The sequence below is a fragment of the Staurois parvus genome, unplaced genomic scaffold (assembly GCF_062004578.1).
Source record: "Staurois parvus isolate SC_StPar_1 unplaced genomic scaffold, SC_StPar_1.0 ptg000144l, whole genome shotgun sequence".
Classification (NCBI taxonomy): domain Eukaryota; kingdom Metazoa; phylum Chordata; class Amphibia; order Anura; family Ranidae; genus Staurois; species Staurois parvus.
In genome coordinates, this window is record NW_028317940.1 from 253,972 (window position 1) to 279,201 (window position 25,230).

The 25,230-nt window shown below is 47.2% G+C and overlaps 2 protein-coding genes across 9 annotated transcripts in view; both read right to left on the reverse strand.

Moving 5' to 3' along the window:
* Positions 1–1,643: 1,643 nt before the first annotated feature.
* Positions 1,644–10,287, reverse strand: LOC149464992 (uncharacterized). Of its 3 annotated transcripts, none has more exons than XM_089673716.1 (6): positions 9,127–10,287; positions 8,938–9,048; positions 8,605–8,739; positions 7,639–7,806; positions 3,701–3,868; positions 1,644–3,614 (listed from the first exon to the last, which is right to left on the reverse strand). In XM_089673716.1, exons 1-6 carry the CDS (start codon positions 9,196–9,198, stop codon positions 3,456–3,458), a joined length of 813 nt encoding a protein of 270 aa, XP_089529842.1. In that variant the 5' UTR covers positions 9,199–10,287; the 3' UTR covers positions 1,644–3,455. The 3 variants fall into 3 exon arrangements, with proteins under 3 accessions (XP_089529842.1, XP_089529844.1, XP_089529843.1); XM_089673718.1 differs by having other exon boundaries at positions 8,938–9,044; positions 9,127–9,197; XM_089673717.1 differs by having other exon boundaries at positions 8,938–9,073; positions 9,127–9,176.
* A 4,843-nt stretch (positions 10,288–15,130) lies between these two features.
* Positions 15,131–25,230, reverse strand: part of LOC149464993 (uncharacterized) — a 374,728-nt gene continuing 364,628 nt past the window's right edge. For 2 of the 6 annotated variants that reach the window (XM_089673657.1, XM_089673656.1), the window contains 2 exons: positions 17,839–17,977; positions 15,131–17,647 (listed from right to left, as the gene is read on the reverse strand). In XM_089673657.1, the coding sequence (XP_089529783.1) occupies positions 15,987–17,647; positions 17,839–17,977 (1,800 nt within the window). In that variant the 3' untranslated portion in view covers positions 15,131–15,986. Of the gene's footprint in view, positions 17,648–17,838; positions 17,978–18,100; positions 18,299–18,438; positions 18,574–18,700; positions 19,318–25,230 lie in introns of those variants that run through there. The other 4 variants (XM_089673655.1, XM_089673659.1, XM_089673658.1 and 1 more) reach the window with 4 other exon arrangements.

A 25,230-nucleotide genomic window follows, 5' to 3' on the forward strand; every position in this document is an offset into this window, starting at 1 on the left:
TACAAAGGAGACACTATACTAAGGGGACACTATACTAAGGGGACACTATACTAAGGGAACACTATACAAAGGAGGCACTAGTATAGTTCTGTGATCAATATCTTGATGCATACAAACACTATACTAGTAATGGCGGTGATCAGCGATCTATAGCGTGAGTGCGATAGTGTGCGGACAAGCTGACGTTAGCTGATCCTGGCTGGGAGGGGCGCTTACTGACCCCGACGCTGTCTGATGTCACTAGAGGCAGGAATACAGTGATCAGTGAAACATTCTATATACTGACACCGTATTAATGGCACTGGCTGGGTGACGGGGCGATCAAAGGGTTAAATGTGGTAATCTAACACATGCGTGCACAATGTAGCGGTGCTTTTACTCTGTGCCGTGGACTGACGGGTGGGGGGAGGTGTCAGTGTACAGTATTATCACTAATCACTGTATTGTTGTCACTAGCGACTTCATTGTCAGTTAGTGCCCCTCCCAGCCGGTGTCTGTTAGCGCCAGATTGCCTGCTGCACTATCACAGTCCCACTATAAGTCGCAGATCAGCACCATTACCAATATAGCGTCTGTAGCTGCATAAAATCCAGTATATACCCCATAGTGTGTAGACACTGGAACTTTCACACAAACCAATCAATATGCACTTATCGGGATATTTTATTTACAATAGACATTACATTTAATTGTGTTTTATAGCAGAAAGTAGAAAAATATCTTCTTTTTCCATTTACTGTGTCTTTGCCCCATTGTTAATGCAGTCACCTATTGTTTCTGTTTGTTGGCTGGACCTCCTGGAGGTGCTTACATGATGGGATTATTATTATTATTATACAGGATTTATATAGAGCCAACAGTTTGCTCAGAGCTGTACATTATAATGGGAGACAGTACACGAGACAGTACAGTAACAATACGATTCAATACACATGGGGTTTGAGGGCCCTGCTCCTTGGAGCTTACAATCTAGGAGGGAGGGGATAGTGGTAAAGGAGGAAATAGCTGTGGGGGATGGAGTGGTAGGAGGAGTGGAGGAGTTCAGTAATTACATGAGGGCGGGGTAGGCTTCCCTGAAGAGATAGGTTTTCAGAGTGCGCCTTAAGGAGGGCAGAGTAGGTGATAGTCTGATGGATTGGGGTAGGGAGTTCCAGAGGATGGGGGAAGCCCTGGAGAAGTCCTGGAGACGAGCATGGGAGGAGGAGACCAGGGAACTAGAGAGTAGGAGGTCTTGTGAGGAGCGATGAGTGCGTTTTGGGTGGTATTTGGATTAGTCTGGTGTCAGCTTCACCTCGCTGTCTGATCATTGTGAGATGTTTATCCCAGCGTGTAATAGTTGTTATTATTGTTCATGTGGGGACTGCCCCTATTTCTGAAGCGTAAAGTGAAGTGTGTATTTCTGTTCAATAAAGAAGTTCCAGATTGCACCCGAGCTGTCACCTAGTCCTTGAGTGCAATGCCCAGCTACAGGCCTGCTGTTAGAGACCATGGGGCCCCATACAGCCAACTTGACAGCCTCTGTAACGGAACCGGAACCCAGACTGCACTGAGTTTTTCCGTTATAGCACAACTTCCCCTGTCCGAACACCATCCACGGACCACACCCTCGATATCCCTCAGGAAAAAAAGACAACACCCAGCTCTTACTAAAACAGGAAGCCAACTACTTTATTGTACACAAAACAACATCTTTTATACAGAGGGCGGGGAAAGACAACCAGGGACAGGAAACACATCATCAGCCCACCCTATCAGTGGGAAGGGCTACAGTATAGGCAGGAAACACCTCATCACCCCTCCCCATCAAACCAGACACAGAACAATGGGATGCAACCATGTGGCAAAGGACATTGACCAACCCCCACACCAATACACACAGTACATCCCATAATAGTTCTCTGGACAGGAAGACACAGCACCATGGGGGGTAGCACATGGCAAACAGACAATGGACAGCCATGTGGCCTAGACAAAGGACAACACACTATACACAGGACTCAGACATTCACATACACACCCTGTAACCCTTAACAGGCACAGGGTGGGTTAAACATAATGATTTGGGGGGATGATACAGAGGTCCCCCGAAACCCAAAAGTCACTCCCGTCACAGCCTCCTCCCCCCAGTTTGCTAGGCTTCAGTTATGAATGAACACAGTGAGCAATCGGTACCGATCACACTGTGTTCATTCATGAAAGGAAGGGGCTGGTCAATGTAACATATTTACCGGACCCTTCCTCCACTCTCCATCCTGAAGGATCCTATTATGTGATTGCAGCTGCCGTTGGGAAGGAGAGGAGGGGAGCCGACAGCACTGTGGGGGTGGGGGGCACACGGGGGAAACATATGATTCACAGGGACGATGATGGGTGTGGCGGGGAGGGGGGGCAATTACTGGAACCGATCTCCTGTATGGTTCTCTCTGCAGCAGCTGAAAGCCAGCGGGAGGGAGAGAAGAAGTCTTCAGCTGCTGCAGAGGGAAGCAATACAGGGGATCGGTTCTAGTAATTACCCCCTCCCCCCCGCCGATCACCCTCCCGGCCTACATCAAATTCACCCCCACTGATGGCCTGGGCCCCGTACAGGAGGACAGGTGGGGCCCCCTTATCCTTGGCCCCGCCCACCTCTGACACCTTGTTCCTGTGTCCCAGCGGCGAGGAAGCAGTTCTCCGACGGAGGCACTCAAGCTGGGTGCCAGGCGGTCCATCATAGGTACAGTGTTGCATGACAGAGCAATTGCCAGTTAAAGTAGCGCAGTGCAGAATAACGAAAAAAATGCCCTGGCCATGAAGGGACTAAAACCTTGTGGAGGGCAAGTGGTTATAATCAAAGTACCCCAGAGCATGGCTGCACAGACTCCCCGATGGAGAAACGTCCCCATATACAATACGTAGTCAGTCCTTCTAATCGTCTTCTAGGTCACGGGTGTCACTGGTGGCCCTCCAGCTGTTCCCAAACTACAAGTCCCATGAGGCATTGCAAGGCTGACAGTTACCAGCATATCTCCCAAAGGCAGAGGCATGATGGGACTTGTAGTTTTGCAACAGCTGGAGGGCCGCCAGTTTGACACCCCCGTTTTAGGTTGTTGTTCCAATAAGGGGGATGGAGGTGCGGAGGGGAAGGGAGAGGGGGGGTGTTTCCACCATCACTACAACCGCCCTACATGTTTCCTGGTCACTTGCTTCCTCAGGGACATGTGAAGGGAAGATATTATCCTCTGTTATAAATCTAGGGTGTGCTCATCCAACTGCATGTAAAGGGTCCAGTCTGCGAAAATCGCCCCGGGAGGCATTTAACTGGAGGGGGGGGGGGGTAAACACCTCAAGTAAAACCCTTCAAGACAATTCCAAATGTCTCCAATATGAAAGATTCTCCCGGGGCTCTGGGGGGGGGGGGCAATGTTACCGTCCTGGAACAAACCAGACCCCCCCAGTATCATGTGCAATAGGAGTCTTCAGAGAGAAGGGGCACAATAACGTCTCCTCTTACCCGGTGATGTGAGGGGCGGCTGATTGTCCATCATGACGTCCTTGTAGGGGTCCTTGTGTCCTTCTAAATACTCCCACTCCTCCATGGAGAAATAGACAGTGACACCCTGACACCTTATAGGATCCTGACACACACAATGATACAGTCACCATCCAGACACATCACTTGTCTGTTACTGGAGAATGTCCCAGAATTCCCGGCACCGCTCACCTCTCCAGTCAGCAGATGGACCATCATGGTGGTCAGTTCCAGGATCTTCTGCTCTTTGTTCCTCTCAGGTATCGGAGAACGAGGGGGAGGCACCATGGTGGGGCTCTGGGTCCTGCTCCATCCTCCTGAGATTGGCTCCCCACTAGACTTCTTCACTGCAACATAAACCTACAGATCAGGAGAAAGAGAAACCGATATCAATCATCTGACATCATCTACATGTCTACAAGAAGTACATGGTCTATTGGCCAGACTAGACCAGAGTGATGTCATGTGACCTCCCAGAATCCTCCTCACCTCTCCGGTCAGGTCTTCGTTTTTATCAATAGAGATGAGTGATGTCATGTGACCTCCCAGAATCCTCCTCACCTCTCCGGTCAGGTCTTAGTTTTATTAATAGAGATGAGTGATGTCATGTGACCTCCCAGAATCCTCCTCGCCTCTCCGGTCAGGTCTTAGATGTTCAAAAAAATACAAAAAACACAAAAATAAGAAGTGCGGCGCTAATGAATATATGTCTCAGATAATCTAAAACACAATATGATAATTAAGCAAACATAAAGAACCAATACATCGGATAAATGATAATGTCCAAGCAAATAAACGCAGGATCTTGCATAGAAGGTAAAAGAACCAGGATCCAACAGTAAAATTGCGCACTCACCGGACGCGCTATAAGAAAGCGCATATGTAGTATGACCCCTGGAAATCCCTCATCAAGCGGGGACGATAGATAGCCATCCAGAAACAGATGATCTTGGTGTAATGGACAGCTTCCAGATCCAGAAATCCCCTTTAGACTGGGTGAATAATAAGAGAGGAACTCCCTCCGGTGGTCAAGATGAGTAATAGGATTTCCTAAAATATGTTAGCTCCAGATAGGAGCCAAAAAGCACCTCATAGTGTAGTTAGTAAAATCAAAGACGTTTATTCCAAAAATATGATACTTAAAACAGGGCAGAGACACTGAGACAGTGAATGATGAATGAAGTGTAACTGACCAAAAGTAAGATGGCCGCCGGGCCTCCTCGTGGCTCCAGGCGGCTAAATGTCACGCTCTGCTGGCTCCTCCTGTGGGACTTAGGAGGAGCCAGCAGAGCGTGACATTTAGCCGCCTGGAGCCACGAGGAGGCCCGGCGGCCATCTTACTTTTGGTCAGTTACACTTCATTCATCATTCACTGTCTCAGTGTCTCTGCCCTGTTTTAAGTATCATATTTTTGGAATAAACATCTTTGATTTTACTTACTACACTATGAGGTGCTTTTTGGCTCCTATCTGGAGCTAACATAGTTTAGGAAATCCTATTACTCATCTTGACCACCGGAGGGAGTTCCTCTCTTATTATTCACCCAGTCTAAAGGGGATTTCTGGATCTGGAAGCTGTCCATTACACCAAGATCATCTGTTCCTGGATGGCTATCTATCGTCCCCGCTTGATGAGGGATTTCCAGGGGTCATACTACATGTGCGCTTTCTTATAGCGCGTCCGGTGAGTGCGCAATTTTACTGTTGGATCCTGGTTCTTTTACCTTCTATGCAAGATCCTGCGTTTATTTGCTTGGACATTATCATTTATCCGATGTATTGGTTCTTTATGTTTGCTTAATTATCATATTGTGTTTTAGATTATCTGAGACATATATTCATTAGCGCCGCACTTCTTATTTTTGTGTATTTTGAGGGTTTTTTCTGTGATTACCTTAGGTGCATTGGCTGCTGTTGAGAGAGTGCTCACTTTCTTATTTTTTCTTTTCAGGTCTTAGATGTTCCCCATGGATCTGGCAGTCAGTGGGCGTGGCATGCCGGCAGTCATGGATCTCACTGATTGGACTAAAGCTGACTTTGCTCTCTTCTATAACCAATGCCGCCATCTTGTGCTATAACCGGATATCATAGAGTACGGATACTTCATGTATTCATAGTACTTGTGTGCAGCTCTGTTCCAGTGCCTCCTGCTGGCACTCCATCTCCTGCTCCATCCTATCACTGGGAATGACAGAAGAACAGCTTCTGTGTTTAAAAGTGACAACACACCTCATTGGACGGCTCTGACGAGGAACCTCCCTGGCCCGCCACTCAGGGCTGAGACAAGGGAGGGGCAGCTGGCAGGTGCTCTGTGCTAATAGGCTGGAGGGGGTGTCACTTCCATGATCCCCAACACTGGATTGGTGGGGGAGAGGCAGAGCCAATGAGTGTGCTACTGCTGAGAGGTGAACATGTGGAAGATGATGGAGAAAGGGGAGAGGGGGCAGTGGAGGGGGTGTATGTACAGAGTTGAGGGCTAGGAGGTAGAGGGTGCAGAGGTCAGAGGTGAGGAGAGGTTGAACCTTGCACTCTGTACGCAGCGCACCCCTAAACCCTGCACTCTGTTGTACACAGCGCACCCCTGAACCCTGCACTCTGTACGCAGCGCACCACTGAACCTGCACTCTGTACGCAGCGCACCTCTGAACCCTGCACTATGTTGTACGCAGTGCACCCCTGAAGCCTGCACTCTATACGCAGCACACTCCTGAAGCCTGCAATCTGTACGAAGGACACCCCTGAACCCCGCACTCTGCACGAAGGACACTCCTGAACCCTGCACACTGTATGTAGCACACTCCTGAACCCTGCACTTTGTACACATCACATTCTTGAACCCTGCACTCCATACACAGCACACCCCTGAACCCTGCACTTTGTACACAGCACACTCCTGAACCCTGCCTACTGTATGTAGCACACTCCCAAACGCGGCACTTTTTCCTAAACCTTACATATCATGCACACCTAAATTCTGCAACTTGTATGTAATATACTCCTGAACCCTGCACTCTGTACGCAGCGCACCCCTGAACCCTGCACTCTGTACATAGCGCACCCCTGAAGCCTACACTCTGTACATAGCGCACCCCTGAACCCTGCACTCTGTACGAAGGACACCCCTGAAATCTGCACTCTGTACGAAGGACACTCCTGAACCCTGCACACTGTATGTAGCACACTCCTTAACGCTGCACTTTGTACATAACACACTCCTGAACCCTGCACTCCGTACACAGCACACCCCTGAACCCTGCACTTTGTACACAGCACACTCCTGAATCCTGTGCACTGTATGTAGCACACTCCTGAACCCTGCACTCTGTACATAACACACTCCTGAACCCTGCACTCTGTACACATCACACTCCTGAACCCTGCACTCCGTACACAGCACACCCCTGAACCCTGCACTTTGTACACAGCACACTCCTGAGTCCTGTGCACTGTATGTAGCACACTCCCAAATGCAGCACTTTTTCCTAAACCTTACATATCATGCACACCTAAATTCTGCAACTTGTGTGTAATATACCCCTGAACCCTGCACTCTGTACGCAGCGCACCCCTGAACCCTGCACTCTGTACATAGTGCACCCCTGAACCCTGCACTCTGTATGCAGCGCACCCCTGAAAACTGCACTATGTGAATTACACAACACTGGTTTTATTTAACAACGCCCATTGAAGACCCTCCCACTTTTAAATCCCAGGGTGGGGGTGGGGGTGAATTCCTACACCTACTCTCTGACAGGAAAAGCCTTGCTTGTGTGTATGACATCATAGATTACCAGAACATCAAAAGACTTGAAGTGACTCTGAATCCCTCCCAGTGTACAGCCGAGTCAGATTTAACCCCTTCATTACACTCACCTCTCCAGTCAGCAGGTGGAGGATCTCCAGGGCGAGGTTCAATATCATCTCATTCCGGGGAAATTCCTTCCTCACAAAGCTCAAAGTCTGCTGATTGTCCATCATGACCTTCTAAATACTCCCACTCCTCCATGGAGAAATAGACAGTGACACCCTGACACCTTATAGGAACCTGACACACACAATGATACAGTCACCATCCAGACACATCCCTTGTCTGTTACTGGAGAATGTCCCAGAATTCCCAACACCGCTCACCTCTCCTATCAGCAGATAGACCATCATGGTGGTCAGTTCCAGGATCTTCTGCTCTTTGTTCCTCTCAGGTATCGGAGAACGAGGGGGAGGCACCAGGGTGGGGCTCTGGTTCCTGCTCCATCCTCCTGAGATTGGCTCCCCACTAGACTTCTTCACTACAACATAATCCTACAGATCAGGAGAAAGAGAAACCGATATCAATCATCTGACATCATCTACATGTCTACAAGAAGAACATGGTCTATTGGCCAGACTAGACCACAGTGATGTCATGTGACCTCCCAGAATCCTCCTCACCTCTCCGATCATGTCTGTGTTTTATTAATAGAGATGAGAGTGATGTCATGTGACCTCCCAGAATCCTCCTCACCTCTCTCGTCGGGTCTTAGATTACCCCTGTAACTTGCACTACGTGCACCCCTGCACACTCAACTCTATACGCAGCGCACCCCTGCACTCTGTACCCAGCACTTTGCTGAACCCTGCACTCTGTATGCAGCACACTCCTGAACCCTGCACTCTGTACATAGCGCACTCCTGAACCCTGCACTCTGTACATAGCGCACCCCTGAACCCTGCACTCTGTACATAGAGTACTCCTCAACCCTGCACTTTGTACATAGCGCACTCCTGAACCCTGCTCTTTGTACATAGCGCACCCCTGAACCCTGCACTCTGTGCATAGCACACTCTTGAACCCTGCACTCTGTGCATAGCGCACTCTTGAACCCCGAACTCTGTACATAGTGCACCTCTGAACCCTGCAAATAGCAGTCTGCTGATTGTCCATCATGACGTCCTTGTAGAGGTCCTTGTGTCCTAAATACTCCCACTCCTCCATGGAGAAATAGACAGTGACACCCTGACACCTTATAGGAACCTGACACATACAATGATACAGTCACCATCCAGACACATCCCTTGTCTGTTACTGGAGAATGTCCCAGAATTCCCAGCACCGCTCACCTCTCCTGTCAGCAGCTCCATCATCTTCTTGGTGACTTCTAGAATCTTCTGCATGTTGTGTCTCTCAGGGTTTAGGGAGTCACATGGAGGGACTGTGATGGTCATATGATCACCTGACGTCAGAAGAGGAAATCTCTGTATTGGGGAACCAATAGGAATATCATGTTAGACTCCCAGAATCCTCCTCACCTCTCCGGTCAGGTCTGTGTTTTATTAATAGAGATGAGAGTGATGTCATGTGACCTCCCAGAATCCTCCTCACCTCTCTGGTCAGGTCTGTGTTTTATTAATAGAGATGAGTGATGTCATGTGACCTCCCAGAATCCTCCTCACCTCTCCGGTCAGCAGGTAGATGATCTCCAGGGTGAGGTTTAGTATCCTCTCCGTCATGTGACTCTGGTCCTCCTCCATCCTCATTTGTGTCATTTTATCTATTCCGGCTTTCTTATAGAGAGATAATTTTGACAAACTGAAGTAAGAATTATTTGGAGTTTCTCGTAAATATAAATAACACCTTATTACCTCCTCCGCTGCCACTTCCAGTGTGTCCTCTCTAGGTCGTAGCTTATGGAATTTCCTGGCTCTAGCTGACATCACTTCCTGTCTTCCATAGTGACTTCCTGTCTGGGTAGAAATGAGATCACCACCTTGTGGAGCTCAGAGGAACTGCAGCCCCGAGAACCATCTGCTAGTAGTGTGCCCCGGCCTTGTGCTGGGTGTGTATAGACTGTATGTCATAGAGGGGTCACCTCCACTCCCACCACGGGGGACAGAAATATACAGTATCTCCCAGAAGCGAGTCCCCCCTCCCCCGGACTGTATACAATGTATATATATATATATATTATTTTTTACACACAGCATCTTCTAGAAGTGACTCCACCCCTAAGTGACAAGGTCCACATTGGGCCCAATGAGCCATTTTCCTTTCCCGGTGTCATGTGACTCGGTGTTACAAGGTGTCAGGTGTGAATGGGGAGTGGGTGGGTTACATTTGGTGTTGTCGCTCTCACTCTCTCATACTGGTCACTGGAAGTTCAACATGGCACCTCATGGCAAAAAAACTCTCTAAGGATCTGAAATAAAGAATTGTTGCTCTACATAAAGATGGCCTAGGCTATAAGAAGATTGCCAAGACCCTGAAACTGAGCTGCAGAACGGTGGCCAAGACCATACAGCGGTGTAACAGGACGGGTTCTACTCAGAACAGGCCTCGCCATTGTCCACCAAAGAAGTTGAGTGCACGTGCTCAGCATCATATCCAGAGGTTGTCCTTGGGAAATAGATGTATGAGTGCTGCCAGCATTGCTGCAGAGGTTGAAGGGGTGGGGCGGTCAGCCTGTCAGTGGGGCCAGCATTGCTGCAGAGGGTGAAGGGGGGGGGTCAGCCTGTCAGAGCTCAGACCATACGCCGCACACTGCATCACATTGGTCTGCTTAGCTGTCGTCCCAGAAGGAAGCCTCTTCTAAAGATGATGGACAAGAAACCCGCACTAAGGACATGGATTACTGGAGCCATGTCCTCTGGTGTGATGACACCAAGATCAACTGATTGGGTTCAGATGGTGTCAGGCGTGTGTGGCGGCAACCAGGTGAGGAGTACAAAGCCAAGTGTGTCTTGCCTACAGTCAAGCATGATGGTGGGAGTGTCATGGTCTGGGGCTGCATGAGTGCTGCCGGCACTGGGGAGCTACAGTTCACTGAAGCAGAGCATGATCCCCTCCCACAGGAGACTGGGCTGCAGGGCAGTATTCCATGATAACGACCCCAAACACACCTCCAAGTCCACCACTGCCTTGCTAAAGAAGCTGAGGGTGAAGGTGATGGACTGGCCAAGCATGTCTCCAGACCTAAACCCTATTGAGCATCTGTGGGGCTCCTCAAACGGAAAGTGGAGGAGCGCAAGGTCTCTAACATCCACCAGCTCCGTGATGGCGTCATGGAGGAGTAGAAAACGGAAGGTTGAGGAGCGCAAGGTCTCTTACATCCACCAGCTCCGTGATGACATCATGGAGGAGTAGAAGAGGACTCCAATGGCAACCTGTAAAGCTCTGGCGACCGCCATGCCCAAGAGGGTTAAGGCAGTGCTGGAAAATAATGGCGGCCACACAAAATATTGACACTTTGGGCCCAATTTGGACTTTGTCAATTAGGGGTGGACTAATTTTTATTGCCAGCAGTTTAGACATTAATGGCAGTGTGTTGAGTCATTTCTCAGCCGGGGTTCCTCCAAAGGGTTCTAGGGGTTCCTCCAGCAATGAACAATTTCTGTCTCCCAGTAACAGCTGGTATGAAAGATCTGTAAGGAAGTTAGTATCTCCACTTCATAACAAGGTAAGAATGTCCTTCTACTGACCACTGATATAAGGGGGTCCTTCTCCTACTGACCACTGATATAAGGGGGTCCTTCTCCCATCGGTCACCAATGTGAGGGACCACTACACTGACCACTGATATAAGGAGGTCCTTCTCCCATCGGTCACCAATGTGAGGGACCACTACACTGATCACTGATATAAGGGGGTCCTTCTCCCATCGGTCACCAATGTAAGGGACCACTACACTGACCACTGATATAAGGGGTCCTTCTCCCATCGGTCACCAATGTATGTGTAGGTCTACCCTCGCAGGATCGGCAGGAATACTGTCCAGGTCTCACCCAATAGCTTTGCCCCCCAGCCAGGCACATCGGCTCATTCACATGTTTCTTCAATGACCAGTCTAGGGGGGTTGGGGGGGTCGTGTTGTCATTTTTGGAGAACTTGGACAGAGTGAGGGGATGAGGTGGGACCCTCCAAACACAAGGAGGAGGTCCAGGTGAGGACTGCAGGGACTTTTTCCCATAAACTACCAAGTCTGTGCTGGAGGACAACAGTACACTTCAGCTGGAAGGCAGTAGTAGCAGTAGTGGTAGTAGTAGCAGTAATAGTAGTAGTAGTAGCAATAATGGTAGTAGTAGCAGTAGTACAGTTGCAAGAAAAAGTATGTGAACCCCTTGGGATTACGTGGAGTTTTGCATGAATTGGGCATAAAATGTGCTCTGAACGTCATCTAAGTCACAATAGAAGAACACAGTCTGCTGAACATAATACTACACAAACATTAGATGTTGCCTTGGTTTAATTGCACATAACATGTAAACATTCACAGTGCAGGGAGGAAAAAGTATGTGAACCTTTGGACTTAATAACTAGTTGACCCTCCTTTGGCAGCAATAACCTCAACCAAACGTTTCCTGTAGTTGCAGATCAGACCTGCACAACGATCTGGAGTAACTTTGGACCACTCCTCTTCACAAAACTGTTTCAGTGTAGCAATATTATTGGGATGTCTGGTGTGAATCGCTCTCTTAAGGTCATGCCACAGCATTTCAATCGGGTTGAGGTCAGGACTCTGACTGGGCCACTCCAGAAGGCGTATTCTGTGCTGTTGCAGCCATTGTTTTGTTGAATTACTTGTATGCTTTGGGTCATTGTCCTGTTGCATCACCCATCCTCTGCGGAGCTTCAGGTGGCGGACAGATGGCCATACATTTTCCTGCAAAATGTCTTGATAAACTCTGGAATTCATTTTCCCATCAATGACAACAATCCGTCCAGGCCCTGAGGCAGCAAAGCAGCCCCAAACCATGATGCTCCCTCCGCCATGTTTTACAGTGGGGATGAGGTTTTGATGTTGGTGTGCAGTGCCTTTTTTTCTCCACACATAGTGTTGTGTGTTCTTCCCAAACAACTCAATCTTGGCTTCATCTGTCCACAGTATATTTTGCCAGTAGTGCTATGGAACATCCAGGTGCTCTTTTGCAAACTTCAAACGTGCTGCAATATTCTTTTTGGACAGCAATGGCTTCTTCCGTGGTGTCCTCCCATGTACTCCATTCTTGTTTAATGTTTTCCTTATTGTAGATGTGTCAACAAAAATGTTAGCATGTGCCAGAGATTTCTGTAGGTCTTTAGCTGACACTCTGGGATTCTTCTTTACCTCATGCAGCATTCTGCGCTGTGCTCTTGCAGTCATTTTTACAGGACGACCATGCCTAGGGAGAGTAGCAACAGTGCTAAACTTTCTCCATTTGTAGACAGTCTGTTTTACCGTGGACACATGAACATCAAGGCTTTTGGAGCTACTTTTGTAACCCTTTCCAGCTTCATGCAAGTCAACAATTCTTGATCGTAGGTCTTCTGAGAGCTCTTTTCTGCGAGGCATGGTTCACATCAGACAGTGCTTCTTGAAACCAGTAAACCCAAAACAGGTGTGTTTTTTAAGGGCAGGACAGCTGTCAGCAACACATTCAATATCATCACACTGATTGGAGTCAAGGTTGGCTCACTCCTGGCTCCAATTAGCTCTGGGAGAAGTCATTAAGCTAGGGCCTCACATACTTTTTCCTCCCTGCACTGTGAATGTTTACATGTTATGTGCAATTAAACCATGGCAACATCTAATGTTTGTGTAGTATTATGTTCAGCAGACTGTGTTCTTCTATTGTTGTGACTTAGATGACGTTCAGAGCACATTTTATGCCCAATTCATGCAAAACTCCACGTAATCCCAAGGGGTTCACATACTTTTTCTTGCAACTGTAGTTGTAGCAGTAGTAGTAGAAGTAGTAGTTTCAGTAGTAGTAGCAGCAGCAATAGTAGTTGCAGTAGTAGTAGCAGCAGTAATAGTAGTTGCAGAAGTATTAGTAGCAGTAGTAGTAATAGTAGTTGCAGTAGTAGTAATAGTAGTAGCAGTAGTAATAGTAGTAGTTGCAGTAGTAGTAATAGTAGTAGTAGCAGTCGCAGTAGTAATAGTAGTAGCAGCAGTAATAGTAGTAGCAGTAGTAGTAATAGTAGCAGTAGTATTAGTAGCAGCAGTAGTTGCAGTAGTAGTAATAGTAGTATTAGTAGCAGCAGCAGTAGTAGTTGCAGTAGTAGTAGTAATAGTAGTAGTTGCAGTAGTAGTAATAGTAGTAGTAACAGTAGTATTAGCGCAGCAGCAATAGTAGTAGAAGTAGTAGCAGTATTAATAGTAGTAGTAGTGTCTTGGAAATTCGCTTTAACGAATTTCTCCTTACCGTGAGTACTCGCAGTTGGATGCGCAGAAATCCCCCATAAAGCTGTGCGAATCTCGCTTACCACGACTGCAGCTAAACTACACGATTCCTGCCCATCCAACTACTTTAGCTTCTGTTGAACTGTGGGTGATTGGAGCTCCGTTACCCTGAAAATGATCACACGACACCTTCAGGTTGATGGTTGAATTCACATAAGGGCAATTTTCATTCTCCCCTTTAGTTTTATTACAAATACACACACGCCCCCCCACATGAATAAGGTCAAACCCCTCCCACCGAACAATGCAATGGGGAGTGCCTATACACAGGATGTACATTCCGATTGGAGCATAGCCTTTCCTATTATCTATCACTGGTCCTCCCCCATGAGCCTTCTGAGGTCAGCAGACTTCCTCCCCTTCCCCCCATGAGCCCTCTGTGGAGAGCATATCTCTTGTTCCAGCTCCTAGCAGTATGTTCATTCTCTGTACAAGCATCCCCCAGGCTAAATACCAGTCTGTACCTGGATGGGCCCGATACGATCTTTATTAAAACACATCCATCCGGATACAGTTTCAGGTTGGTAATGGGTTGTAAAATATGCATAAGCCTACACGCGGAGTTCGTACCGCTTGGCGCCTTGCGTTACGAAGTCCATGTGGTACTATGCTGCTGATATGTGGATACAGGCCCGCGGTCTACTGCCAGCAGCATTCGCATCGAATGCCGTGGTGGTATACACGCCGGTCTATAAGCGCAGATCCGCCATCTCATCCATTACCGAGCTGAGTACTGTAATACATACATTGTACATGCACATGGCCCAATTGCAGCCTTCAGAGCTTTAATTAAGCCACACGAGAGACATATGAATAACACGAATATATGACACATTTAAAGTTCGACCAACAATACAAAATTTCCATGACAGTAGCAGTAATAGAAGTAGAAGTAGTAGCAGTAGTAATAGTAGTAGAAGTTGTAGCATTAGTAGTAGTAGCAGTATAAGCAGTAGCATTAGTAGTAGTAGCAGTAGTATTAGTAGTAGTAGTAGCAGCAGGAGATTAAGTGGACAAAGCTCTTCAGAACACCATCCCGGGCCCCCTTTATCTAGACCCGCAGCTGACTCTGTAGCACCAGAGGGGGGTTATGTAGCACACAGTCTCTCAGGACTTTTAGGGGTGTCTGTACTCACAAGGCCCAGAAGCAGCTAGCAGCCTTCCTCCATGATACCAGAACAAACCTTCAGTAGACGGCCCTCCAGTCAGCTCTTGGCAGAACCCAGGTCTCAGCATTCTGGCCCTCCTGAGGCCTCTGGCAGTAGATCCGGCAGTATGCCCCCTCCAGGCTGGAACGATCCTCTACAGCACGGGTGTCACACTGGCAGCCCTCCAACTGTTGCCAATCTACAGTCCCATGAGGCATTGCAAGACTGACAGATACTGTAGTAGCAACTTTGGGAATACCAGGAAATCTCCGGACACGGAAATGAGGAAAACAAGCTGTTTATTAACCCACTAACGGTGCAAAAATCGGCCGATTTTTGACCCGTCTGTGGCCGGCTTTATTCACTAACTGATCACATAAAAACATAGAAGCAGACCATATAGATAAACACAATAAACAGATCCATGGAAAAAAAGAAGAAAATAAAAAATATTTAAAGTATAAATGAAAAAAACCAAATAGAATAAACATGAAAAAGGGATCTTATGTAGATAAAAATATCTCAAAACGGTAAAAATGTGAATAACATATCAATAGTAGAACATAACATAAAAATATTATAAAATGGTAGGAATTCCTAAACGAGGGGCATCAGCACATAGTGGTTAATACTCTCTATAAAATACATAAACGATTAGATGGCAATAATATCATAAAAAACCATCTAAAAGGACACTGGGGGGAAATCAACTAAAACCACCTAAAAAGGAGGTAAATGAAAGGTGAAAGTAAATCTAAAACGCATGCGAAGAGGACAAGATATTAAAACATAAAATATGAAATGAAATAATGTATCCAATGGGGTATATATAAAAAGGGGTGATAAATGAACGGGGGTACTCTTTAGCTATTATCAATAAAACAATGAATGTCGAGATCGACATTTAAACCTAGTGGAGATAAAGAGCGGAGATCAAATATCTATTTTGTTTCTAATTTAGCTACCGCTCTGCGTTTAAACACCCCAGGGTGTGCTTCTTCCCCACGAGAGCCGGAATGTCCAGCAACATTCATCTAGAAGACATTTCCCGCACTCAAGGCGTTAATACATCTCCAGGGTTGTGTGGGACCCCGGATGTACAGGAAGACAGGACTTCAGTGAGGAACATTTCCCTCACTCAGGACAGGAACGTGGCTTCTCCCCCGTGAGATCTCTGATGTCTGGAAAGATTGGACCTCAGTGAAAAACATTTCCCGCACTCAAGACAGGAATACGGCTTCTCCCTCGTGTGAGATCTCTGATGTCTGGAAAGATTGGACCTCACTGAAAAACATTTCCCGCACTCAAGACAGGAATACGGCTTCTCCCCTGTGTGAGATCTCTGATGTATGTAAAGACTGGACTTCTGTGAAAAACATTTCCCGCACTCAGGACAGGAATGAGGCTTCTCCCCCGTGTGAGATTTCTGATGTGCGAAAAGATTCAACTTTACTGAAAAACATTTCCCACACTCAGGACAGGAATGAGGCTTCTCTCTTGTGTGGGTTCTATGATGTCTGACAAGCTGCAATTTTGTTACAAAACATTTCCCGCACTCAGAGCAGGGATGTGGCTTCTCACCTATGTGAGATCTTAAATGTGTAATGAGAGTGGAATTCAAATTAAAACATTTCCCGCACTCAGGACAGGAACATGGTTTCTCACCAGTGTGCAATGTCTGATGTCTGTAGAGTTTGTACTTTTGTGAAAAACATTTCCCACATTCAGGGCAGGAATGTGGCTTTTCCCCCATGTGAGATCTTTTGTGAACACTAAGCTCAGATTTTGAATGAAAACATTTCCCGCATTCAGGACAGGAATATGGCTTCTCCTTCGTGTGAGATCTCTGATGTATGGAAAGATTGGACCTCACTGAAAAACGTTTCCCGCACTCAAGACAGGAATACGGCTTCTCCCCTGTGTGAGATCTTTGATGTATGTAAAGACTGGACTTCCGTGAAAAACATTTCCCACACTCAGGACAGGAATGAGGCTTCTCCCCCGTGTGAGATTTCTGATGTGCGAAAAGATTCAACTTTACTGAAAAACATTTCCCGCACTCAGAACAGGAATGAGGCTTCTCTCCTGTGTGGGTTGTATGATGTCTGACAAGCTGCGATTTTGTTACAAAACATTTCCCGCACTCAGGACAGGAATACGGCTTCTCCCCCGTGTGATATCTCTGATGTATGTAAACACTGGATTTCCTTGAAAAACATTTACCGCACTCAGGGCAGGAATGTGCCTTCTCCCCCGTGTGAGATCTCCGATGCTCAATAAGACGATATTTAACACTGAAACATTTCCCGCACTCAGAACAGGAATATGGCGTCTCCCCTGTGTGAGATCTTTTATGCACATCAAGACCAGATTTACATTGGAAACATTTCCCGCACTCAGGACAAGAATATGGATTCTCCCCCGTGTGAGATCTTTTATGCACATTAAGACCGGATTTACATTGGAAACATTTCCCGCACTCAGAACAGGAATACGGCTTCTCCCCCGTGTGAGATCTTTTATGCACATTAAGACCAGATTTAGATTGGAAAAATTTTCCGCACTCAGTACAGGAGAAGCTCTTCCCTGTTGGAAGGCCGGCCCGGTCCCGCACAGTCTGAGGTTCCTCAGGATACGAGGAATCCGATGGTCCATCTACACTGGGTGGTGCTGGATGGACATTGGAGGGAGCTGGGTTTTCTCCTGGACTATACTGTGTGATGTCCTCATCTTCTACTTTCCAGTCTGGAGACAAAGTGAGACAATCCTCCGAGGTTTTCCTCATCTCCCGGCCATGGACTAAAATACAAAGACAAAGAGGATTACTAGACAGGAGCTGATTGGTTCCCCCAAACCAGGACTTTGCCCACATCAGGCAGCTTGGTCTATGAGGAGTGCACAATTCCACCCTCAAGGAAACTAGGAAATGGGTCAGTGACCAATCAGTGAGCAGTATGGGTGGAGGAATGGATTTCGTGTTCATGACCCACCTGTGCTGATCTCTGTAGTGTCCTCCTCTATAAATGTCCCCGTTATTCCATCCTCCTCCATAGACTGCTGATCATCCCTCACATACGCCTCTTCTTCTTCTGATTTCACCTCAAATTCTATATCGATTGGATCTCCACTCTACATCAAGAGAAGGAGAGAAAATATCATCTGTAAGATAGAAGATTTATTATTGTGACATCACATAGAGAATCCGCACATCGTCTCCATGAGTCCATGTTCTAGATTCTCCGTCCCACCAACCTTGTAATAGTGAGGGATGGTGTGACCTTCCTGTGTGGAATCCCGGGAATACAGAAGACGGGGACATCTCTCTGGTGGGTTCCAATTACTAGGTGGCTCCATCTTGTACAGGTCTCTTTGTTCTTCAGAAAGCTCCTTCATCACACCGAACACCTCATCCTCCTCTTTAACAACAATATTATCTCCGAGGTTTCCAATCTGAATATATAAAAAAAATGCAAATAAATCATCGACCCGACACCTTATAGGAACCTGACACACACAATGATACAGTCACCATCCAGACACATCCCTTGTCTGTTACTGGAGAATGTCCCAGAATTCCCGGCACAGCTCACCTCTCCTGTCAGCAGCTCCATCATCTTCTTGGTGACTTCTAGAATCTTCTGCATGTTGTATCTCTCAGGGTTTAGGGAGTCACATGGAGGCACTGTGATGGTCATATGATCACCTGACTTCAGAAGAGGAAATCTCTGTATTGAGGAACCAATAGGAACATCAGGTTAGACTCCCAGAATCCTCCTCACCTCTCCGGTCAGGTCTGTGTTTTATTAATAGAGATGAGAGTGATATCATGTGACCTCCCAGAATCCTCCTCACCTGTCCGGTCCGGGTTTTATTAATAGAGATGAGAGTGATGTCATGTGACCTCCCAGAATCCTCCTCACCTCTCCGGTCAGGTCTGTTTTATTAATAGAGATGAGAGTGATGTCATGTGACCTCCCAGAATCCTCCTCACCTCTCCGGTCAGCAGGTAGATGATCTCCAGGGTGAGGTTTAGTATCCTCTCAGTCATGTGACTCCAGTCCTCCTCCATCCTCATTCGTGTTGTCATTTTATCTATACCGGCTTTGTTATAGAGATATAATTTTGACAAACTGAAGAATTATTTGGAGTTTCTCGTAAATATAAAATAACACCTTATTACCTCCTCCGCTGCCACTTCCAGCATGTCCTCTCTAGGTCGTAGCTTATGGAATTTCTTGGCTAGAGCTGACATCACTTCCTGTCTGTACCTGACATCACTTCCTGTCTTCCATAGTGACTTCCTGTCTGGGTAGAAGTGAGATTACCACCTTGTGGAGCCCAGAGGAACTGCAGCCCCGAGAACCGTCTAGTAGTGTGACCCCGGCCTTGTGCTGGGTGTGTGTATGGACTGTATGTCCTCATAGAGAGGTCCACTCCCACCAAGGGGGACAGAAATATATGACTGCCTAATCTGGCCTTTCTCAGCCAGGGTTCCTCCAAAGGGTTCTAGAGTTTGGAGTAATGAACTATTTCACTAGCAGTTGGTATCTCGGGCTGAGCTCAGTATGAACCTGGTTTCAGACTAAACTTTGGCTGTTGGGATGAATGGCAGAATATTAGGCCGTCCTTACCTGTATGATGGGAGCTGAGAATCATATATAGAACTCATATTTCTACTGCTATATATGACAGCATCCCGAAAGGGTTCTAGAGGTTCCTCCAAAGGGTTCTCCCGACCCCTGCACTCCGTACACAGGGATGTACGTAACATTCTCCCGACCCCTGCGCTCCTTACACGGGGATGTACGTAACATTCCCCCAACCCCTGCGCTCTGTACACGGGGCTTAACGTAACATTCTCCCGACCTCTGCGCTCTGTACACGGGGATGTACATAACATTCTCCCGACCCCTGCGCTCTGTACACGGGGATGTACATAACATTCTCCCGACCCCTGCGCTCTGTACACAGGGATGTACATAACATTCACCTGACCCCTGCGCTCTGTACTCCGGGCTGTACATAACATTCGCCCGACCCCTGCGCTCTGTACACAGAGATGAACGTAGCATTCTCCCAACCCCTGCGCATCGTACACGGGGATGTACATAACATTCTCCTGACCCCTGCGCTCTGTACACGGGGATGTACGTAACATTCTCCCGACTCCCGCGCTCTGTACACGGGGATGTACCTAACATTCTCCCGACCCCTGTGCTCTGTACACGGGGATGTATGTAACATTCTCCCGACCCCCGCGCTCTGTACAAGGGGATGTACAATACATTCTCCCGACCCCTGAGCTCTGTACACAGGGATATACGTAACATTCTCCCAACCCCCGCACTCTGTACATGGGGATGTACGTAACATTCTCCCAACCCCACGCTCTGTACAAGGGGATGTACGTAACATTCTCCCGACCCCTGAGCTTTGTACACGGGGATGTACATAACATTCTCCCGACCCCTGCGTTCTGTACACGGGGATGTACCTAACATTCTCCCGACCCCTGCGCTCCGTACACGGGGATGTACGTAACATTCTCCCGACCCCTGTGCTCTTTACAAGGGGATGTATGTAACATTGTCCCGACCCCCGCGTTCTGTATACGGGGATGTACCTAACATTCTCCCGACCCCTGCGTTCTGTCCACGGGGATGTACCTAACATTCTCCCGACCCCTGCGCTCTGTACACGGGGATGTACGTAACATTCTCCCGACCCCTGCGCTCTGTACACAGGGATGTACGTAACATTCTCCTGACCCTTGTGCTCTGTACACGGGGATGTACATAACATTCTCCCGACCCCTGCACTCTTTACATGGGGATGTACGTAACATTCTCCCGACCCCTGCGCTTTGTTGGCAGTTTAAAAATGTTTTTTTTTTCCTTGGTATTTGATCTCTTACTCCAGCAGCAACAAGTCGACTTCTTCCTGTTCGGTCAGACACAGACAGTCCTCCATCTGACAACACCTTGTTGGTATCCTTGGCAGAGGATTTTCTGTTCTGCACGGCATTTCTTGTGATTCTTGTCAGTTTTGGGTGTTGTGGCTTTTTTCTCCTTCCTCTGCCTTGCTGCGTTTCGTTCGTTTTGGTGTTTGGTAAATCGTGTGCACAGCTTCTGGGCTCCAGATGCTGGAACTCCGGGACCCAATTTCCTGGCAATTTCCCCAAAACTAGAACCTTTGTTTCTTCATGTTATCGCTGTCGCTCTTTTCTTTGGTGACCAATCTGATCTTTTATTTGGTGGGATCGTTCATTTCTACAAAGATCGTTCTTTAACCCCTTCCCATCCGGAACATGTATATAAACGGGCGGACGGGAGCAGTGCCGGGGGGGGGGCATTTGTAAACGTTCTCCCCGCCCCCTGGGAGCGACCCGGGACCCGCTGTGTTCTCCGGATCGGATCGTTGTACAGGATCTCTGCGTGAGGTACCGAACATGTGATGTCTGATTGGCCAATCAGTAATCACATGCAGAGTAGTAAGCAAGAGGTCACTTCTGACATCATTGCTTACTACGTGTGAAATCTGTGAATGATCACCGAGATCACATGGTACAGGGCCATTCACAACAGCCTTGTACCATGTGACAAGCTGTGACCAATCACAGCTCACACAGTATTTCTCAATGGCTGCAAGAATGCAGAGAGGAGAAATGATTCCTCTTACAGTTTTTATGGGTGGAAAAGAAATCAGTGGAAAAAAAAAAATCTTCACCCCCCCCACAAATAGTACAGTGTCACCATGGTGCTGATAGGGTGATGGTGTGTAAAAAAAACAAAAAACAAATAATATAAAAAAATTAAAATGTATAATGTATAATTTTTGGTTATAAACGAATTTGGGTTATTTTTTAACTAAAAAGATAACGGAATAGATTTTGACCGAAATTTAGGAAGAAGGATGATTTATTTGCAAAATTTTTATAAGAAAAACCCTTTTTTTCCACATTTTTGGACTTTTTCATTTCTATAGCAAAAAAATACTAAAAATCCCCAGCGGTGAATAAATACTACCAAAATAAAGTTTTATTGGTCTCAAAAAAAATGCTAAAAAAATGTCGTCCGGGGACAGTGTGGCACGACCCCGCAATTGAAATAAAACTTTTTCTGTAATCCCTCTAAAACACTCCCATCATCTCCCCTCATACATAAGATAATAAATACAATATTGTATATGTATGTATAAGTGTCCAAGCAAAAGTCCACACAAAATATTCTTCCAAGTGTTGAAAACCAATCCAGTTCGTAGCTTTTCCATCCAAGATACCTAAAAAAAATATAAACTAAATATAGTGCATTATCTTTAAAACAAAACAAAAACACTCGTGACACTTAAAGTGACTCCTCCTAAACCAGGGGTGGGCAAACTTTTTGACTTGAGGGCCGCAATGGGTTCATATATTGGACCCGGGGGCCGGACTAGCTGCTGGCCAGCCCAGCCACTACCATGCCATCCATAGTAAGTATAGTAATATTCCCCCATAGTAAGCATAGTAATTAATCCCCCATATAGTAATTCATCCCCCCTATAGTAATTCATTCCCCATATTAATTCATCCCCCATATAGTAATTCATCCCCCATATAGTAATTCATCCCCCATATAGTAATTCATCCCCCCTATAGTAATTCATTCCCCATATTAATTCATCCCCCATATAGTAGTAGTAAGTAGCAAGTAGTAAGCCAAGTCCCCCCTGTGTCAATTTACTTATCTTTGCTCCGCGTGTTCTTCTCGCCGTGTTCCCGCGCCGTTCCGGTCTTCAGGGCGGACTGTGAGAGGAGCCTAGCTCCCCTCACGTTCGTCACGCTGCCCTGCCTACACACATCCTGACAGCCAATCACTGGATATCAGGATGTGAGTGGCAGCGAGACTGGCCAATCATTGCATTTGAGCGCGCTGCCCTGGCTGTTTTTTTTTTGTGTCACGCTCCGTGGGCCGGATTAAAAGGTCCGCCGGGCCGTATACGTAGTTTGCCCATTGCTGTCCTAAACCCACACTTGTGAGAAACCACCACTTCAGCTTGTGATTAGTGCAAAATTCACCACTCAAATGTAGTTAAATACCATTACCCTCTCATGGATAATGGAACTTCATAACCATTCCATATTAATCCACATCAAACTACTCGTGATCACATGCATCAAATATAAGTTGTGCCACAACTCTTGCAGGATAATATACCATTACCCTCTTTCAATATAAAAAAGGCATTAGACTCCTCCAGGGTAATCCGTGACTTCCCCTTTCCTGAAGTGCCCAATCCGGACTTCCCCGCTCCTCGGAAGGGCAGAGAAGACAATACTCAGTGGAATATATAAATAGAAATCCGTAATTTTATTTTCAAGCTTACATTAGGTAAAAAGAAAACGTCCATCCTCTCCCACAGTTCGTGTGACTGAACTCCAGTATCCAAGATGGCCGCACCGCTCCTTCCGGTTTGACGTTCTGACGTCACGTCACTGACACGTTTCGTCACTTCCGACTTTTTCACAAGCTTGTGAAAAAGTTGGAAGTGACGAAACGCGTCAGTGACGTGACGTCAACGTCAAACCGGAAGGAGCGGCGCGGCCATCTTGGATACTGGAGTTCAGTCACACGAACTGTGGGAGAGGATGGATGTTTTCTTTATACCTAATGTAAGCTTGAAAATAAAATTACGGATTTCTATTTATATATTCCACTGAGTATTGTCTTCTCTGCCCTTCCGAGGAGCGGGGAAGTCCGGATTGGGCACTTCAGGAAAGGGGAAGTCACAGATTACCCTGGAGGAGTCTAATGCCTTTTTTATATTGAAAGAGGGTAATGGTATATTATCCTGCAAGAGTTGTGGCACAACTTATATTTGATGCATGTGATCACGAGTAGTTTGATGTGGATTAATATGGAATGGTTATGAAGTTCCATTATCCATGAGAGGGTAATGGTATTTAACTACATTTGAGTGGTGAATTTTGCACTAATCACAAGCTGAAGTGGTGGTTTCTCACGAGTGTGGGTTTAGGAGGAGTCACTTTAAGTGTCACGAGTGTTTTTGTTTTGTTTTAAAGATAATGCACTATATTTAGTTAATATTTTTTTTAGGTATCTTGGATGGAAAAGCTACGAACTGGATTGGTTTTCAACACTTGGAAGAATATTTTGTGTGGACTTTTGCTTGGACACTTATACATACATATACAATATTGTATTTATTATCTTATGTATGAGGGGAGATGATGGGAGTGTATTAGAGGGATTACAGAAAAAGTTTTATTTCATTTTTGCACTTTCAGGGGTGAGAGTGGTATTTTTTTGTAGGGATACATAGAGTTTACATATTTTATTTAAGACTGCGCAATTGTCTAAGTGTGATAGTGCTGAAAGCTGCAAATTGGTCTGGGCGGGGGGGGGGGGGGGAGTGTCCGGACTGGAAGGAAAGGGGGGGAAGTGTCCGAACAGGAAGGAAAGGGGGGGAGTGTCCGGACAGGAAGGAAGGGGGGGGAAGTGTCCGGACAGGAAGGAAAGGGGGGGGAAGTGTCCGAACAGGAAGGAAAGGGGGGGAGTGTCCGGACAGGAAGGAAGGGGGGGGGAGTGTCCGGACAGGAAGGAAAGGGGGGGGGAAGTGTCCAGACAGGAAGGAAAGGGGGGGAAGTGTCCGGACAGGAAGGAAAGGGGGGAAGTGTCCGGACAGAAAGGAAAGGGGAGGGAAAGTGTCTGGACAGGAAGGAAAGGGGGGGGAAGTGTCCAGACAGGAAGGAAAGTGGGGAAGTTTCCAGACAGGAAGGAAAGGGAGGGGAGTGTCTGGACAGGAAGGGGGGGAAGTGTCCGGACAGGAAGGAAAGGGTGTCAAGTTACCGGACAGGAAGGGGGGAAGTGTTTGGAAAGGAAGGAAAGGGGGGGAAGTGTCCGGAAAGGAGGGGTAAGAGTCCGGACAGGAAGGGGGGGGGGAAGTGTCTGGACAGGAAGGGGGGGAAGTGTCTGGACAGAAAGGAAAGGGGGGGAAGTGTCCGAACAGGAAGGAAAGGGGGGGAGTGTCCGGACAGGAAGGAAGGGGGGGGAAGTGTCCGGACAGGAAGGAAAGGGGGGGGGAAGTGTCCGAACAGGAAGGAAAGGGGGGGAGTGTCCGGACAGGAAGGAAGGGGGGGAGTGTCCGGACAGGAAGGAAAGGGGGGGGAAGTGTCCAGACAGGAAGGAAAGTGGGGAAGTTTCCAGACAGGAAGGAAAGGGAGGGGAGTGTCTGGACAGGAAGGGGGGAAGTGTCCGGACAGGAAGGAAAGGGTGTCAAGTTACCGGACAGGAAGGGGGGAAGTGTTTGGAAAGTAAGGAAAGTGGGGGGGGGAAGTGTCCGGAAAGGTGGGGTAAGAGTCCGGACAGGAAGGGGGGGGGGAA

Excerpts from the sequence above, each read along its gene's own strand:
- LOC149464992 (XM_089673716.1), bottom strand. The coding sequence starts at position 9,198 with ATGTCAGCTAGAGCCAGGAAATTCCATAAGCTACGACCTAGAGAGGAC. Across the intron at positions 9,049-9,126 it reads TGGAAGTGGCAGCGGAGGAG|AAAGCCGGAATAGATAAAAT; the intron begins GTAATAAGGTGT and ends TCTCTCTATAAG. Across the intron at positions 7,807-8,604 it reads TGGAGCTGCTGACAGGAGAG|GATTATGTTGTAGTGAAGAA; the intron begins GTGAGCGGTGCT and ends CCTGATCTGTAG.